Source organism: Somniosus microcephalus, chromosome 8 (assembly GCF_052327205.1).
Source record: "Somniosus microcephalus isolate GS21.2 chromosome 8, FLI_Smic_1.0, whole genome shotgun sequence".
NCBI lineage: Eukaryota > Metazoa > Chordata > Chondrichthyes > Squaliformes > Somniosidae > Somniosus > Somniosus microcephalus.
This window is the reverse complement of record NC_140994.1, coordinates 100,160,099-100,179,165: the sequence shown is the minus strand read 5'-3', so window position 1 is coordinate 100,179,165 and position 19,067 is coordinate 100,160,099. Positions and strand designations below refer to the sequence as shown.

The 19,067-nt window shown below is 48.6% G+C and overlaps 1 protein-coding gene across 1 annotated transcript; it reads left to right on the top strand.

The window, feature by feature from the left end:
* Window positions 1-11,189: 11,189 nt before the first annotated feature.
* LOC147113723 (hexokinase-1-like) lies at window positions 11,190-18,151 on the top strand. The gene is made up of 3 exons (XM_085996153.1): window positions 11,190-11,369; window positions 17,551-17,706; window positions 17,914-18,151. The coding sequence occupies exons 1-3, from the start codon at window positions 11,209-11,211 to the stop codon at window positions 18,149-18,151; spliced, it is 555 nt and encodes a 184-aa protein (XP_085852279.1). The 5' UTR covers window positions 11,190-11,208.
* The last annotated feature ends 916 nt before the right edge of the window (window positions 18,152-19,067 follow it).

Below are 19,067 nucleotides of genomic sequence, written 5' to 3'. Positions count from 1 at the left end.
CGCTCTCTCTCTTCCCCCCAGTCGCTCTCTCTCTCTTCCCCCCCCAGTCGTTCTCTCTCTTCCCCCCCCAGTCGCTCTCTCTCTCTTCCCCCCCCAGTCGCTCTCTCTCTTCCCCCCCCAGTCGCTCTCTCTCTTCCCCCCCAGTCGCTCTCTCTCTCTTCCCCCCCAGTCGCTCTCTCTCTCTTCCCCCCCCAGTCGTTCTCTCTCTCTTCCCCCCCAGTCGCTCTCTCTCTCTTCCCCCCAGTCGCTCTCTCATCTCTCTTCCCCCCCCAGTCGTTCTCTCTCTTCCCCCCCCCAGTCGCTCTCTCTTTTCCCCCTATGCCGCCCCCCCCAGTCGCTCTCTCTTCCCCCCCAGTCGCTCTCTCTTTTCCCCCTATGCCGCCCCCCCCAGTCGCTCTCTCTCTCTTCCATCAACCTCGAAAAAGCCTCGGCACCGCCAGGCATTCCGGCTAGTATATAGATATAGATAGATGAAGCTGTCTGTCTGTCTGTGTGTATGCGTGTGGTAAACTCAAATGTTATGGAGCGTACCTACACATATGTTATATCATAAGAAAGCTTATGATTAGGGGAGTGTCATAGGCATGTTTATTTTTTGGTCAGACAAAAATTGTTCGTGCAGTTTACAAAAAACGGACAAAATCCGCTCATTTTAACAAAGCTTCTTCAGCGTGACTTAACAAAGCTTCTTCAGCGTGACTGACGAGTGGATGAACCAATCGACGGGCCGCATTAGCATTGAGTGATGTGATGGTTTACCAATCGTACGGTGGAACCACGGTATGATGCGTCACGGTGGGGCGTTTCATGGCGTGTGTGGGTGGGGCCTAAGCCTGCGGCCTGCCGTGAGTGCGGGACCGGGAAAAGAGTGGGAAGGAGAGAGAGCGAGAGAGGGAAGGAGAGAGAGAGCGAGAGAGGGAAGGAGAGAGAGAGAGAGAGAGTGAAGGAGAGAGAGAGGGGGAAGGAGAGAGAGAGAATGGGAAGGAGTGAGAGAGAGAGAGAGGGAAGGAGAGAGTGAGGGAAGGGGATAGAGAAGAGAGGAAGACACCCCGGGGAAGGGGTTGGACTCCGAGCCCGGCCGCCGTGACCTGGAGCCGCCGTGCGCGGCCTAGCGCCTCAGGCCCGGCCCGCCTCACCTCCGCTCAGCTCGTGCTCCGGCCCGCCGCCGCTCGCCCGCTCGCTGTCCCTCGGACTCTCGGGCCGCGCGGTTCTCTCTGTCTCTGTCTCTGCCATGGAGCGGCAGTGGCGGCGGCGGGCCGGAGCGGGAGCTGAGCTGAGGTGAGTCGGGCCGGGCCTGAGGCGCTACGCCGTGCACGGGGGCTCCGGGTCACCGCAGCCGGGCTCTGAGTCCAATCCCTTCCCCGGGGTGTCTTCCTCTCTTCTCTATCTCCTTCACTCTCTCTCTCTCTCTCTCTCTCTCCTTCCGTCTCTCTCTCGCTCCTTCCCTCACTCTCTCTCTCCTTCCCTCTCTCTCTCTCTCTGCTTCCCCCTCTCTCTCTCTCCTTCCCCCTCTCTCCTTCCCCCTGTCTCTCTCTCCTTCCCCCTCCCTCTCTCTCTCTCTTTCCCTCTCTCTCTCTCCTTCCCCCTCTCTCTCTCTCTCTCTCTCTCTCTCTCTCCTTCCTTCCCCCTCTCTCTTTCTCCATCCCCCTCTCTCTCTCTCCTTCCCTCTCTACTTCCCTCTCTCTCTCTCCTTCCCTCTCTCTCTCCTTCCCCCCCTCTCTCTCGCTCTCCTTCCCCCTCTCTCTCTCTCTCCTTCCCCCGCCTCTCTCTCTCCCCTTCCCCCTCTCCCTCTCTCCTTCCCTCTCTCTCTCTCTCCTTCACTCTCTCTCTCTCTCTCTCTCTCCTTCACTCTCTCTCTCTCTCTTCTTCCCTCTCTCTCTCCTTCCCCCTCTCTCTCTCCTTCCCCCTGTCTCTCTCTCCTTCCCCCTGTCTCTCTCTCCTTCCCCCTCCCTCTCTCTCCTTCCCCCTCTCTCTCTCTCCTTCCCCCTGTCTCTCTCCCTCTCTCCTTCCCTCTCTCTCTCTCTCTCCTTCACTCTCTCTCTCTCGCTCTCCTTCACTCACTCTCTCTCTCCTTCCCTCTCTCTCTCTCTCTCTCCTTCCCCCTCTCTCTCTCTCCTTCCCTCTCCCTCTCTCTCTCCTTCCCCCTCTCTCTCCTTCCCTCTCTCTCTCTCTTTCCCCCTCTCTCTCTCCCCTTCCCCCTCTCTCTCTCTCCCTCTACTTCCCTCTCTCCTTCTCTCTCTCTCTCCTTCCCCCTCTCTCTCTCTCTCTCTCCTTCCCCCCTCTCTCTCCTCCCCCTTCTCTCTCTCTCTCCTTCCCCCCTCTCTCTCCTCCCCTCTCTCTCTCTCCTTTCCCCCCTCTCTCTCTCTCTCTCTCTCTCCTTCCCCCTCTCATTAATGTCAATGGTGTGGAGATGCCGGTGTTGGACTGGGGTGGACAAATGTAAGAAGTCACACAACACCAGGTTATAGTCCAACAGCTTTATTTGAAATCACAAGCTTTTGGAGCGCTGCTCCTTCATCAGGTGAAGTGGAGAAATGCATAAAGACACAGCTTATATAGTCAGAGAATAATGTCAGATGTTTACAGGTAATCTTTCTAACTGCCATTTATCACACCTCGGCAGAGAGATAATCACAGCAATCAAAGGTGTGAATGGTGTCCAAACAGGTCAGTCAGGAAAACATTACATCAAAGAACAATGAGGTGGGGTCACAAGGGGTCAAATGTTGCAGATGCTGGGGTCTGTATGAAAAACAAAAAAACAGACAAAAAACATTTTATTTGCTGGAAATCACAGCAGGTCCAGCTGCATCTGTGTAGAGAGAACAAGCCAACGACGACTCGAGTCTGGATGACCCTACGTCAGGTGGGGTTACATGTAGCGTGACATGATCCCAAGATCCCGGTTGAGGCCGTCCTCATGGGTGCGGAACTTGGCTATCAGTTTCTGCTCGACGATTTTGCGTTGTGTGTGTCTCGAAGCCCGCCTTGGAGAATGCTTACCCTAAGATCGGAGGCTGAATGTCCTTGACTGCTGAAGTGTTCCCCAACTGGGAGGGAACACTCCTGCCTGGCGATTGTTGCGCGGTGTCCGTTCATCCGTTGTCGCAGTGTCTGCATGGTCTCGCCGATGTACCATGCTCCGGGGCATCCTTTCCTGCAACGTATGAGGTAGACAACGTTGGCCGAGTCACATGAGTATGTACCATGTACCTGGTGGGTGGTGTCCTCACGTGTGATGATGGTATCTGTGTTGATGATCTGGCATGTCTTGCAGAGGTTGCTGTAGCAGGGTTGTGTGGTGTCGTGGTCGCTGTTCTCCTGAAAGCTGGGTAAGTTGCTGCGAACGATGGTCTGTTTGAGGTTAGGCGGCTGTTTGAAGGCGTGTAGTGGAGGCGTGGGGTTGGCCTTAGCGAGGTGTTCGTCATCATCGATGACATGTTGAAGGCTGCGAAGAACATGACGCAGTTTCTCCGCTCCGGGGAAGTACTGGATGACGAAGGGTACTCTGTTGGTTGTGTCCCATGTTTGTCTTCTGAGGAGGTCTATGCGATTTTTCGCTGTGGCCCATTGGAACTGTCGATCGATGAGTCGAGCGTCATATCCCGTTCTTACGAGGGCGTCTTTCAGCGTCTGTAGGTGTCCATCACGTTCCTCCTCGTCTGAGCAGATCCTGTGTATTCACAGGGCTTGTCCACAGGGGATGGCTTCTTTAACGTGGTTAGGGTAGAAGCTGGAGAAGTGGAGCATCGTGAGGTTGTCCGTGGGCTTGCGGTAGTGTGAAGTGCTGAGGTGTCCATCTTTGATGGAGATTCGTGTGTCCAAGAATGAAACCGATTCTGAGGAGTAGTCCATGGTGAGTTTGATGGTGGGATGGAACTTGTTGATGTTATCGTGTAGTCTTTTCAGTGATTCTTTGTCGTGGGTCCATAGGAAGAAAATGTTATCGATGTATCTGATGTATAGCGTTGGTTGGAGATCCTGTGCAGCGAAGAAATCTTACTCGAACTTGTGCATGAAGATGTTGGCGTATTGGGGTGCGAATTTGGTCCCCATGGCTGTTCTGTGCGTTTGGGTAAAGAACTGATTGTCGAAGGTGAAGACATTGTGGTCAAGGATGAAGCAGATGAGTTGTAGGATGGCGTCTGGAGATTGGCTCTTGTTGGTGTTGAGAACTGAGGCTGTCGCAGCGATGCCGTCATCGTGGGGGATACTGGAGTAGAGTGCCGAGACGTCCATTGTGGCGAGGAGTGTTCCTGGTTCAACTGGTCCGTGGGTGCTGAGTTTCTGTAAGAAGTCTGTAGTGTCGCGACAGAAGCTGCGGGTTCCCTGTACGATGGGTTTCAGGATGCCCTCGACATATCCAGAGAGGTTCTCACACAGGGTTCCATTGCCTGATACGATAGGACGTCCGGGTGTGTTGGCTTTGTGGATCTTTGGGAGACAGTAGAAGTCTCCGATGGGCCACAGCGAAAAATCACATAGACCTCCTCAGAAGACAAACACGGGACACAACCAACAGAGTACCCTTCGTTATCCAGTACTTCCCCGGAGCGGAGAAACTACACCATGTTCTTCGCAGCCTTCAACATGTCATCGATGATGACGAACACCTCGCTAAGGCCATCCCCACGCCTCCACTACTCGCCTTCAAACAGCCACCTAACCTCAAACAGACCATCGTTCGCAGCAACTTACCCAGCTTTCAGGAGAACAGCGACCACGACACCACACAACCCTGCCACAGCAACCTCTGCAAGACATGCCAGATCATCAACACAGATACCATCATCACACGTGAGGACACCACCCACCAGGTACATGGTACATACTCATGTGACTCGGCCAACGTTGTCTACCTCATAATTTGTAGGAAAGGATGCCCCGGAGCATGGTACATCAGCGAGACCATGCAGACACTGCGACAACGGATGAACGGACACCGCGCAACAATCGCCAGGCAGGAGTGTTCCCTCCCAGTTGGGGAACACTTCAGCAGTCAAGAACATTCAGCCTCCGATCTTCGGGTAAGCATTCTCCAAGGTGGCCTTCGAGACACACGACAACGCAAAATCATCGAGCAAAAACTGATAGCCAAGTTCCGCACCCATGAGGACAGCCTCAACCGGGATCTTGGGATCATGTCACGCTACATGTAACCCCACCTGACGTAGGGTCATCCAGACTCGAGTCGTCATTGACTTGTTCTCGCTACACAGATGCAGCTGGACCTGCTGTGATTTCCAGCAAATAAAATGTTTTTTGTCTGTTTTTTTGTTTTTTATACAGACCCCAGCATCTGCAACATTTGACCCCTTGTGACCCCACCTCATTGTTCTTTGATGTAATGTTTTCCTGACTGACCTGTTTGGACACCATTCACACCTTTGATTGCTGTGATTATCTCTCTGCCGAGGTGTGATAAATGGCAGTTAGAAAGATTACCTGTAAACATCTGACATTATTCTCTGACTATATAAGCTGTGTCTTTATGCATTTCTCCACTTCACCTGATGAAGGAGCAGCGCTCCGAAAGCTTGTGATTTCAAATAAAGCTGTTGGACTATAACCTGGTGTTGTGTGACTTCTTACATTTATGTCAATGATAACATTGCAAAATTATAATTCTGCTTGCTACCTCCAAATTCACATAGAAGGAAAACTGTATAACCTGGAGTATATGGCTACTGGCGATCCCCATTAACAAAAAACAAAGTTAAACAACCACCTCCTGGGTGCTTAGCAAGAGTTCTTCAATCCCAACAGTTTTATAAACATGGCAGAGGGATCTTCAGTTCCTTCGGCAACGCCGGGTACTCCAGCTAGTCTACATATAGACTGGGCAATCCAAATTTGCAGTAATAGTGTGGAGGACGAATTCATGGAATATATGCAAGATAATTTTCAAGATCAATATGTTGAGGAACCAACTTGGGAACAGGCTATTTTAGATCTAGTAGTGTGCAATGAGAAAGGGTTAATTAATAACCTTGTAATAAATGGGCCTTTAGGGAAGAGTGACCATAATATAATATAATTTTATACTGAATTTGAAAGTGATTTAGTTAAATCCAAAACTAGGGTCTTAAATCTAATCAAAGCAAACTATGTAGGTATGAGGGGCGAGTTGGCTAAGGGAGATTGGGAAACTACATTAAAAGGTATGACGGTAGAGAAGCAATGGCTAGCATTTAAAGAATTAATACATAATTTACCACAGATATACGTTCCTTTAAGGCACAAAAACCCCACAGAAAAAGTGATCCATCCGTGGCTAACAAGAGAAGTTATAGATCGTATTAGATCAAAGGAAGAGGTTTATAATGCTGCCAAAAAGTGTAGTAAGCCTGAGGATTGGGAGTATTTTAGAATTCAGCAAAGGAGGACCAAGAAATTGATAAAGAAAGGGAAAATAGAATATGAGAGTAAACTAGCGAGAGACATAAAACAGACTAAACGCTTCTATAGGTATGTAAAAAGGAAAAGATTAGCAAAAGTAAATGTGGGTCCCTTACAGGCTGAGACAGGAGAAATTATAATGGGGAATAAGAAAATGGCAGAGAAATTAAACAAATACTTTGGGCTTGAATTTCATTGGGCCGTTGAGGCGGGATTGGAGGCATGTGGGGGGTTAAAATCATGAAATTGGGGGGCACGAACCCATCCCACCCTATAGGAATTAACAGCGGGGTTGGGGTTATTGTCTCTGGCCAGTCAGAAGCCTCTGAGCTGCTCCAGGGACCCCCGTGCAGTTTTGAAGCGCTCCCCTATTCCTGGTTCTGACCGCCGGACTTATTCGGTAGCGATGTAGACAGAAAATGTGACTCGTGGTTTGGGTGCAAAACAGACCAGCATTTATTGAAACCAAAAGAAAGAAACAACTTAAAATAATCGATACAGCACACCTGTGCCTGGTACAGCACTTTTGCTTAACGCAGTACACTTAGTGTCCACTAGAGCGCTCTTTGCTCAGTGCAACACTCCTTAATTTAAATACAGCACTTTTAAATATAGAAACACCTTGCTCACTACAGCAGCTTTGCTTAGTGGCTTTTACTTAAAAACAGCACTTTAATACAGAACCCTTAGTGTCCACTGAAGCACTTCTCTGCTTAGTGCAACACCCTTTTGAATAGCACTTTTAATATAGAAACACCTTGCTCACTACAGCACCTTTGCTTAGTGGCTTTTACTTAAAAAAAACAGCACTTTAATACAGCTACTCTGTGTTCACTACCACCTTATCTGCAAGTGTAACACTGTTACTTAAATAGGGGAGGAGAGAACGGACACAATGAGGGAAAATCGACTAAAATCACAGTTCTAACAAAATTCCCACTTAATTCCCACCCCTATACCTATTCTAAGTTGCCTTGTAATGGGCCAGAAAAATATATGCTCACCAATGAAAACCGCCTGCTCCGTGCCCTGCGATCTTTGATCTTCACTGCCCCGAAGTAAAAACACCCCAGTATTTTAAAAGTAAACTGCTGGTGTTCCAACCTTTAGGCAGGCTCCCACGTTGTAGAGGGCACGGAGGCGAGGCCACAGAGAGAGAAAGGCTTCTGAGAAGCTATCTTTTATACCCCATTTGGGGCCCGCCCAAATCTGGATGTATCTGGGCTAAACAAAAGGGATCCAAACTGTCCCCATTGTCTGTAATGGGTTAGGATGAATTACCCATTCGTTTAAACTGTTTTTTTTCAGTTTAAATGTGTCCTCATTGTCTGTGATGAGCTATGAATAAAGCTGCCATGGTTTGAAAAAAAGCATGTCTATTTCCTTGATTGCTTGAGTAGGTTAGTGTAAATAGAAGTCATTGTCCTTGTGGTCAGACTGAAACCGCAGTAATCCTTTGTGTAAACATTGTAGCAGTTTCTGTAAACACATCGATTGCTGCAGGGAGGGGAACTCCCTGAACTGCCTTGATTGGCAGTTTGACTGCTCCATTGAACCCTTTTCACAGACCATGCGGTCTGGTGGCCATTTTGATCCCTGGATTTTTAAAGGCATATTACCCAGGTATTCTTTAATCAAAATTCAATCTTCGGAACTGTAGGAAATCTCAAAATTATTGCAAAATCCCTACAGCCCCCAGCCCACCTCCATGCCCGTTTCCCAGGAGGCGGGTACCCGACCTGTGCTGGGAGCCGCCTCCCTGAGGCGGGAAGGGGATTAGTGCCAATTAACTGCCTTTTAACAGGTAGTTAACAGGCAGTTTTTAGCCTAATCCCTATTTTTATCCCTGAAGTGTGGGCTTCCCGACGGCTTCAAACCACGCCAAGTTAGCAAGGCGGACCGTCGGGCTGAAGGACTTGGAGGGTTCGAGATGTCCAGTGTTCAGGTGAGTGATGGGTGCATGAGTGCAGAGGTAAGTGTGTTTGGTGTGTGCAAAGTGTTTAAATAAGTTTTACTTACCTTTTCTTACTAATGCAGCCTTCCTTCCTTCAGGTCTCTGGAGTCCCTCATCTCACCGGCACAGAAAGCAGAATGGCTGCAAGCTATCAAAAGTTGTAGCCTCTGCTTTCTGTTCTGGAGAGATCTCTAAATCAGCCTGAGAGGAAGGAATTAACTTAGAGTACAGATTGTCAGTGTTTGACAGCTTCAAAGAGCTGTCAAACGCTGATATTTCATCTGTCAAAAGCTCTTGACAGATGAAATGTCAATCTGTGACATCACCTGTTGCCGGGTGGCCCTTAATGGGCCTGCTGAGCCCGCTGGGTCAATCAAGTGAAAATCGAGTGGGTTGGCCACAACTCGATGGAGGCGGGACTATAACCCCAAAAGTTGTAGTCCCGCCTCCTACACGCCTCCATTGATAAAATCCAGCCCTTTGTGTCTGTCTTCATGGAACAAGATGCAAAAAACTTCCCGTAAATAGTAGAGAGCCAAGGGTCTAGCACAAATGAGGAACTGAAAGAAATTAGTAATAGTAAGAAATAGTACTGGAGAAATTAATGGGACTAAAAGCCAATAAATCCCCTGGACCTGATGGCCTACACTCTAGGGTTTTGAAAGATGTGGCTATAGAGATAGTGGATGCATTGGTTGTCATTTTCCAAAATCCCATAGATTCTAGAATGGTTCCCGCAGATTGGAAGGTAGCAAATGTAACCCCATTATTTAAGAAAGGAGGGAGAGAGAAAACGGGGAACTACAGACCAGTTAGCCTGACATCAGTAGTAGGGAAAATGCTAGAATCTATTATTAAGGCTGTGGTAACAGGGCACTTAGAAAATAATAATAGGATTGGGCAGAGTCAACACAGATTTATGAAAGGGAAATCGTGTTTGACGAATCTGTTGGAGTTTTTTGAGGTTGTAACTAATAGAATAGATAAGGGGGACCCAGTGGATGTGGTGTATTTGGATTTTCAGAAGGCATTGGATAAGGTGCCACACAAGAGGTTATTAAACAAAATTAGGGCTCCTGGGATTAGAGGTAATATACTAGCATGGATTGAGGATTGGTTAACGGACAGAAAACAGAGAGTAGGAATAAACGAGTCATTTTCGGGTTGGCAGGCTGTAACTAGTGGGGTACTGCAAGGATCAGTGCTTGAACCTCAGCTATTCACAATCTACATCAATGATTTGGATGAGGGGACCAATTGTAATATATTCAAGTTTGCTGATGATACAAAGCTGGGTGGGAATGTAAGTTGTGAGGAGGATGCAAAGAGGCTTCAAGGGGATATAGACAAGCTAAGTGAGTGGGCAAGAACATGGCAAATGGAATATAATGTGGAGAAATGTGAAGTTATCCACTTTGGTAGGAAAAATAGAAAAGCAGAGTATTTTTTATACGGTGAGAGATTGGGAAATGTTGGTGTTCAGAAGGACCTGGGTGTCCTTGTACACGAATCACTGAAAGTTAACATGCAGGTACAGCAAGCAATTAGGAAAGCAAATGGTATGTTGGCCTTTATTACAAAAGGATTTGAGTATAAGAGTAAAGACGTCTTACTGCAATTATATAGGGCCCTGGTAAGACCACACCTGGAGTATTGTGTACAGTTTTGGTCTCCTTACCTAAAGTAGGATATACTTGCCATAGAGGGAGTGCAATGAAGGTTCACCAGACTGGTTCCTGGGATTGTCCTATGAGGAGATGTTGAGTAGACTAGGCCTATATTCTCTGGAGTTTAGAAGGACAAGAGGTGATCTCATTGAAACATACAAAATTCTTGCAGGGAGGATGTTTCCCCTGTCTAGAACCAGGGGTCACAGTCTCAGAAAAAGGGGTCGGCCATTTAGGACTGAGATGAGGAGAAATTTCTTCACTCACGTTGGTGAATCTTTGGAATTCTCTACCCCAGAGGGCAATGGAGGCTCAGTCGTTGAGTATATTTAAGACAGAGGTTGATAGATTTTTGAATATTAAGGGAATCAAGGGCTATGGGGATAGTGCAGGAAAGTGGAGTTGAGGTAGAAGATCAGCCATGATCTTATTGAACGGCACAGCAGGCCCGAGGGGCCAAATGGCTTACTCCTGCTCCTATTTCGTATGTTCTTATGAAAGCCATTATTGAATCTGCCTCCGCCACCCTTTCAGGCAGTGCATTCCAGATTTTAACCACTCGCTGCGTAAAAAAGTTTTTTCTTACGTTGCCTTTGGTTCTTTGGCCAATCACCTTAAATCTGTGTCCTCTGGTTCTCAAGCCTTCTACTCTGTCCAGACCCCTCATGATTTTGAACACCTCTATCAAATCTCCTCTCAATCTTCTCTGCTCCAAGTACTTTTACTTAAAAAACATCTACCGCCATTCATTAACCACAGAAGTAAAGCATTCACAACGATCAACACTCACACACTCTGCTTTTCATTTTACCATCAAACGCACAAAAAGGCTAAAGTTCACATGCACATACCATGCAAATATGAGTATTGAGATCACATGCCCATTTTTTTTTACTAATCAAAAATGGAATTATCCACATCTGGGTTCCCAAATAACCACATGTGGCTAGTGACTAATGTATTGAACAATGTTGGCCTAAGCTCACCCCTTGGAGAACAGCCTTTTGGGTGAGCTACCAGAGGGTTGCTGGGAGCTATGGAACCATGCCCTAGATTCAGCATCTTCAGCAGAGAAAACTGGATGGGGAGGTGGCACAGGGAGAGCAAGAGAACTTTTTGAATCCATGTTATGAACTACTTCTCTGGTTTACTTGTTGTACAACAGGAACTGGCACCAATGTCTGCTACATGGAAGAAATGAAGAACATAGAAACAGTGGAAGGAAATGATGGCAGCATGTGCATCAACACAGAATGGGGAGGATTTGGTGATAACGGGTGCATAGATAACATCAGAACAACCTTTGACAAATTGGTGGACTTCAATTCATTAAATTCTGGGAAACAAAAGTAAGTTAATAGTTAATATATCAAATGACACATTTCTGAATACTTTTACACAGTATAATTCACATAGTGACTGTGCTCATACACTAATTTCCTGTTGACATGGTAGCACTTTTTCACTGCCAGTTTTCTCCTCTCCTGAAGACTCTCACCCTTGCTGGGTACCGTGGGTGGTAGGTGCCCTTTACTACCCTTCATGTGTTGGGTGGAGATGTGTCATCAGGCTATTTTACTGTGTGAGGCATCATATGAAGCCCAATCATGCGCATCTTTCATCAGGGATCACCAGATAGTGATGAGGGGCATGAACCAGGGAGGGCACAGAGGCTACCTGCTGCAACCTAACTCAGCACAGGCCAAGAATTGAAACTCAGACCTTAGAATCATCTTATAGTGCAGAAGGAGACCATTCGGCCCATCCTGCCTGTTTTGGCTCATTGTAAAAGCTGTCCAATTAGTCCCACTTCCCCACTCTTTCTCCATAGCCTAGATTTTTTTTTTCCTTTACAAGTATTTATCCAACTCCCTTTTGAAAGTTACAGTTGAATCTGCTTCCACCACCCTTTCAGGCAGTGCATTCCAGATCATAACAACTCACTGCATAAAACAATTTCTCCTCATCTCCCCTCTGGTTCTTTTGCCAATTATCTTAAAGCTATGTCCTCTGGTTACCAACCCTCCTGCCTGTTGAAACAGTTTCTCCTTATCTATAATCAAAACCCTTCATAATTTTGAACACCTCTTTTAAATCTCCCCTTACCTTCTCTACTCTAAGGACAACAATCCCAGCTTCTCCAGGCTCTCTAAATAACTGAAGTCCCTCATCCCTGGTATCATTCTAGTAAATCTCTTCTGCACCCTCTCCAAGGCCTTGACGTCCTTCCTAAAGTGTGGTGTCCAGAATTGGGCACAATAGTCTAGCTGAGGCCTAACCAGTGATTTATAAAGGTTTAGCATAGCCTCCTTGCTTTTGTATTCTATGCCTCTATTTATAAATCCAAGGATCCTGTATGCTTTATTAACAGCCTTATCAACTTGTCCTGCCACCTTCAAAGATTTGTATATGTGAATACCCAAGTTCCTCAATCAAGTTTGTCAGACATGAGTTGCCTTTAACAAATCCGTGTTGGCTGTCATTAATTAACCCATGTTAGTCCAAGTGAAAGTGACTGTTGTCCAGATTATCTTGCACTGGCTGGTGGTTTTACACACCATCAGCAGGGCTAATAGACCATTCCTCCTTCAGGAAACAATGGAATTTATTTTAAAAGTACAGTATATAGATGGATGCGTCCAAAGCCAGGCAAAATCATTAATAATCAATTAAACTGTATGAGGAAATGCAAGTTCAGGTTTGAGATATATCTCTGGTGGGGGAACCCAAAACAAGGTTGCACAATCTTAGAGTTAGACCAGTTAGGTGTGAAATCAGGAAGTACTTTTCACAGAAAGGGGAGTGGAAATCTGGAACTCTCTTCCCCAAAAGTCTGTGGATGCCAGATCAATTGAAACTTTCAAGACCGAGATCAGTATATTGTAATTAGGTAAGGGTGTCATGGGATATGGAGCAAAGGCAGGTAAATGGAGCTGAGGTACAGATCAACTATGATCGAATGTAATGGTGGAACAGGCTCGAGGGGTTGAATGGCCTATGTTCCTATGTCTCAGTCAGAGCTTTTGTAGTGTAATAAAGTCAAAGGGTAATTTTATTTTGCTGTGATTTTTTTTACTGTATCTCAGTATAAAGTGCTAATTGTAGAGATCAGGTAACTCCACAGAGACATCATTTGAAACTGAGACCTTTTGGACACCCTGCATTATACACATTGGTCTGTGCTTCCATCGGGCAGGAGGTGGGCAGGAGTGAGCTTGCCACCTGCCCGATAAAAGCAGTCAGAGGCTCAAACCATTTTTATGGCTGGGCCTCATTTGAATTCCATTGGCAAACTGCTTGCATACTCCAGGCAGCTCTCCAATTGGAGTAGCTTGGAAATGTGGAGGCTCCGCCGAGGAGCCCAGCCAGTCTAGGTAGGTTGGGGTGATGAGGGAAAGGCTAAGGGTAGGCTGCAGTGGTTTTGGTGGGAGGGATTTTTTAAATGTGAGTTTTTTGGAATGGCCTGCAGTGATCCTTTGGCACCACTGCTTAGGACACTCTACGCCATGCACCAATGGACAGGGCGAGCACTGCACAAATCTCCCATTGATGTTCCAAAATTGCATCTGGGTCCTATTAACATCATAGGATGCCTGTTTGCATGGGATAATGAGGCTCCTGTCCATTTCTAGAGTGCACCTGGGCACCTATTTTAAGGCCCCCAACACAGCAGAGGCCCAAATGTTAGCGGGAGTAGGATGTTAAGTTGTGCATCCCCATTCTCAGCACGCTACCGTTCCCACTCAAAAGCAGGGATGAAAATAGTCCCCACTTTCATGTGAATCCACTCTTGTAAGGCAGAGAATCACCCTACCAAGGGGGAGGGGAAATCGGGACGAGAGTTGCAGCTGGCCAGTGGTCTGGGACATTAGAGGTGGCCTGGGAGCATGATATGCTGTCCACCTTCGTTGTGAAAGACGTCAGGCAGGGAGATGAAAAAAGACGTATTTATATTAGGATGACCATATGTCCCTGTTTTCCGGGGACAGTCCCCGGATGAGGTATTGTGTCCCCGGGCAAACAACGTCCCCGGTTCACAAAACACGTCCCCGAATAGACTAGAGCCATATTCATTGGAATATATGCCCGTCACGCCGTTAGACATAATCACAGTTTCAGGTCAATGGACTGAACAGTGTTATTGTATATATGTATAAAGCGGTTCTTCTGTCTGTCATTCCGTCTGTCTGTCTGTCCCGCTATACACACTCAAGTTATAGAGCGTACCTACACTTGTGTGACATCAAAAGAAAGCTTATGATTCCAGAACGGTCGTAAGCATATTTACGTTTTGGTGAGACAAAAATTGCGCCCGCGGTATCCAAAAAACTTTCAAAATTCCGCTCATTATCTGCTCATTAGCATTGAGTGACATCGAGGTCGACCAATCGTACGGTCGAGTGACCCAACGGTCGACCAATCGTTGCGTGGCGGGGGCGGGTTCCTGGCGCGTGCGGGCGGGCCCTCCTAGAGTCGAGTGACGGGACGATTGACCAATCCTATGCTTCGGTGACCTGACGGTCGACCAATCGGTGCGTGTGTGGGCGGGCCTTATCGTTCTGAACCGAGGTGAGTCACCGCCATCTTGATTCCAAACTTTTCATTTCTTTTTCCCGTTTTCTGCGTGTTTCTTTTCAAATCTATATTTCCACCCAAAAAAAAGTTGATTTAAAACACACATTATTTTTTAAAAAGTTAATTCATTTGTAAATCTTTCTTCTAACCTCGATAATTTTCCTATCTTTCACCGTTTTTGCAGGCAGGCCTCGAAGCCTGGGCGTCTGTTGCCCAGCCACGCCCGAGCTACGCACCGGCCATCCCACTGGGCCCGATTCCGAACCAGCGGCCAGCCATCTTGGTAAAGGCTGGCTGGGCTCACTGCAAGCTCCTCGCGCTTCATTCGCGCTCGCGCTGCACGGCGCATGCGCACCTCCACACAGAGCGCGGCCAGAGGGAAGCGAGCAGGTTAGCGGGGGGCGGGGCACGGGAGGGTAGGGGGGAGCGGAGAGGGTTACCCCGGCAAACGGGCTCGCCAGCCGCAATCGGCTGTCTCAAGCCGCTCAGGCCCAGGCCCGGTCCCGGAGATCGGGAGGCGGAGTGGAGAGGAGGGTTACCAAGGCAACCGGGCCCGGCCAGCCGCAATCGACCGTCTCAAGCTGCCTCAGGCCCGGCCTCGGGAGGGCGGGGCTCGGGCTCACCGGGGCGCTGTGCTCGGCATGTCAGTGCGTGGGGCGGCACGGAGCTCAGCGGTGCCATTGCCGGCAGAGGGAAGAGGGTCTGCAGGCTCCCCCCCTCCCTTTCTCCCCCACTCCTTCCCCCACCTCCCCCACCCCACCCCTCCCCTCCCCTCCCACCCCCTCCCCTCCCCTCCCACCCCCCTCCCCTCCCCTCCCTCCCCTCTCCCCCTCCCCTCCCCTCCCTCCCCTCTCCCCCTCCCCTCCCCTCCCCCCTCCCTCTCCCCCTCCCCTCCCCCTCCCTCCCCCACCCTCCCTCCCCCCTTCCTCCCCCCTCCCCTTCCTCCCCCCTCCCCTTCCTCCCCCCTCCCCTTCCTCCCTCTCCCCTTCCTCCCTCCCTCCCCCTCCCCTTCCCCCCCCTCCCCCTCCCCCTCCCCCTCCTCCCCCTCCCCTTCCTCCCCCCTCCCCCCTCCCCCTCCCCTTCCTCCCTCTCCCCTTCCTCCCCCTCCCCTTCCTCCCCCCTCCCCCCTCCCCTTCCTCCCCCTCCCCTTCCTCCCTCTCCCCTTCCTCCCTCCCTCCCCCTCCCCTTCCCCCCCCTCCCCCTCCCCCTCCCCCTCCCCCTCCCCCTCCCCCTCATCCTCCCCCTCCCCTTCCTCCCCTTCCCCTTCCTCCCCTTCCTCCCCCTTCCTCCCCTCCCCTTCCCCTCCCCCTCCCTCTCCCTCCCCCTCCCCTTCCTCCCTCCTCCTCCCCCCTCCCCTCCCCTCTCCCCCCTCCCTTCCCCCCAGTCGCGCTCTCTCTTCCCCCCAGTCGCGCTCTCTCTTCCCCCCAGTCGCGCTCTCTCTTCCCCCCAGTCGCGCTCTCTCTTCCCCCCCAGTCGCGCTCTCTCTTCCCCCCCAGTCGCGCTCTCTCTTCCCCCCAGTCGCGCTCTCTCTTCCCCCCAGTCGCGCTCTCTCTTCCCCCCAGTCGCGCTCTCTCTCTCTTCCAACAACAACATGCCCTCAAAAGACCCTCGGCACCGCCGGGCACTTCAGCTAGTTATTTATAAATGGTGTCTGAATATGCTTCAATAGTGTGATGTCACATCCTCGATAATTATATACACACTTGTTTTGCATTTGTAGTGTATATATGCAACTGTTAAAATATAGGCTGCTAAAAAAAATTTGCCTCGCTACACTGCGCAGCCTACATTTTCCGTCCTGGCTACTTTGCTGTGCTCCCACCCCGTGTCCCCAGATTTGCTTTAGAGAATATGGTCACCCTAATATATATAGGGGAAAAAATTGGGTTGCACCCCCTTTGGGGCGCTAACTTCACCAGGGCACTTCTTTTAGCACCCCAAAAAAGTTAGTGCCCCCGCACCAGAAATTGAATGGTAGTGCCCCAAGCAGGAAGCGGGGCGCTACTGGAAGCGCACACTCTCCCTCTTGGGGTGCTACCATTCAATATCGTGGCGCTATGTGCAACAGCGCCACGTGCGTCGGCACGTAGTGCCGCAGTACTGCAGGCCCCCTCCCCTGATTAAAGGGGAGGGGCCTAGCACAGCGCGCACCGGGGCCCTGCTGGACCACTGGGGAGCGGGGTGCCAGGAAAAGATCCCGGCACTCAAGAGGAGTGCTGGGCTGACCGATCGCGGCCGGTAGCCTGTAGGAGGAGGTGAAAGGGGGCAGGTGCTGGCAGGCGGCCCAAAAAAATTGCCACCTGGCACCTGCCCTTTAACTTGCGTCGCCGCGGCCACAAACACAGCACCCTGACCCTGTCGGACATAGTGTCCAGCGGTAAGTCAGGGGGCGCGGCGCACGGCGATGATGTCGGCACAGCGCCACAGGTTGCTACCGTCTACCGCCGTCGCTAAGCTCCCGCTGAATTTCGCAGGAGGCGTTAGCGATGCTGTGCCCGGGTGCTAGGTGCTTTGTGCCCCGTTAGCGCAGAGGTACAAAGCAACCCAATTTTTCCCCCATAGTGCCTTATCGTGTCTGTCAGACACATCTCAAAGAGTTTTACAAAGAAGTATGGATTTTATGAATTCTCCATCCCAGTGCAGGGCTGCACGTGGCAGGAACACATCTCAGGAATTCAGGTGTGGAGATGAGGCTACCCTGGCAAATATTTTGTCATTCAATGGGCATGGCGGCCTACAGACCCGAATTACCGCTATGCACTCACACCACATATAGCTTTGCACAAGGACTCCAAATTGGTTTTGGAATGTAATAATCATTGTTATGTAGGTAAAAACAAGGGGGAAATTTAACCAACATATTCCCACAAAAATAAAGTTTGAAGTACTGGATTCTGAAATGTGTTTAATTTTAACCAAACAAGGTCCTGCATTAATCTCTCTCTTATTTACCAGATATGAAAAAATGATCAGTGGACTGTTTCTGGGTGAAATTGTGCGCAACATACTGATTAACTTCACAAAACAGGGATTTTTGTTCAGAGGCCTCATCTCACAGAGACTAAAGACCACTGGCATTTTTGAATCCAAATTCTTGTCCCAGATAGAGAGGTAAGTAAATATAGCAGTATAAAACTTGTATTACACTCCTCAGTGTTTTGACACAATGTTCGAATATTTTATTCAATTAAAACATTTATATAACGTACCTATATAGCGCCTGTCATATCTTCAGTGCTTCACAGTCAATGAATTGCGCTTGAAGTGTGGTTATTGTTATTAAGCAGGCAATAACTTTTTTTAAATCACTGAACACAGTGACCGGCTGGCTCTACTCCAGGTGCGTGAAATCCTTCAGCAGCTGGGCCTGGACAGCACTTGTGACAACAGTATCATCGTGAAGGAGGTGTGCAGTGTTGTTTCCAAGAGAGCGGCCCAGCTCTGTGGTGCAGGAATGGCTGCTGTCGTTGACAAAATAAGGGAGAATCGGAATTTGAATCACCTGGCGATCACTGTCGGTGTCGATGGAACTCTCTACCAGCTCCACCCACAGTGAGTGTTTTGACCAGTTCCAATGCTGTCATGGCAAGTGACTGTGTAAAGTTAAGAGAATGTTTTGTGCAACAATGTATAACAAATTAAGCAACTGTGCAATGTCACATCAAAGGACCTTGAACAGAAAAAGTCTTAAGAACGTAAGAAAACATGGAGTTACAAAACCATGTGTCCCATCAAGACTGCCCCTTCCATGTATAACTTGTCCTAATTTAATCTTCCAAGTAACTAAATTGGTTTTCAAATGTCAAACAATATCCAAATGACCTCTGAAAACCCATTTGCAGAATGGAAATAGCTACACATATCAGTGTATGGACACTAACATGTTCATATAAAGTTCCTTTGTCCATTATTTTTAGAGACATTAACCTGTTATTATTCATATGGAATAATTTCAAGGCCATTGATACCTCTATAAAGAATTCCAGTAAATGCCTGGGGCACGATCAATTGCTTCTCAAACCATGCTGACTGCCCCGGACATAGTTGCTGCTTATGGCCAGTGTTTCAAGCCCTGGTTCGCGCCATTCACGTGGCAATGGGAAAGTTGGCTATTTTTGAGGTTGTTGAATTCCGCGCACACTTTGCCCCAATTCATCTCTCCTGTTACATTTTAGTACATGTCCAGAAGAGGTGAATATTGGTGCATTGCCAGGAGAGTTCAAATTATATAATTATATATTATGACACATTTAGGAAAGAAGGCGGGGAGGTGGAGTAGCTGTACTAGTTAAAGATAACATAATGGCAGTAGAAAAAAAGGACTAAGATAGATACAGAATCCATATGAATTGAGTTAAAAAATAAGAAGGGATCCAATCACCCTAACGGGGTATACTATAGACCACCAAATAGTGGAAGGAATTGGAGGAAGAAATATGTAGGCAAATCTACGAGGTGAGTAGCAGGCATAG

What these genes read in the sequence shown, in the direction of transcription:
- LOC147113723 (XM_085996153.1), top strand. Translation starts at nt 11,209, where the DNA reads ATGGAAGAAATGAAGAACATAGAAACAGTGGAAGGAAATGATGGCAGC. An exon ending in TTAAATTCTGGGAAACAAAA is followed by an intron (nt 11,370 to 17,550) that starts GTAAGTTAATAG and finishes CTTATTTACCAG; the next exon opens with ATATGAAAAAATGATCAGTG. An exon ending in TTCTTGTCCCAGATAGAGAG is followed by an intron (nt 17,707 to 17,913) that starts GTAAGTAAATAT and finishes CACTGAACACAG; the next exon opens with TGACCGGCTGGCTCTACTCC.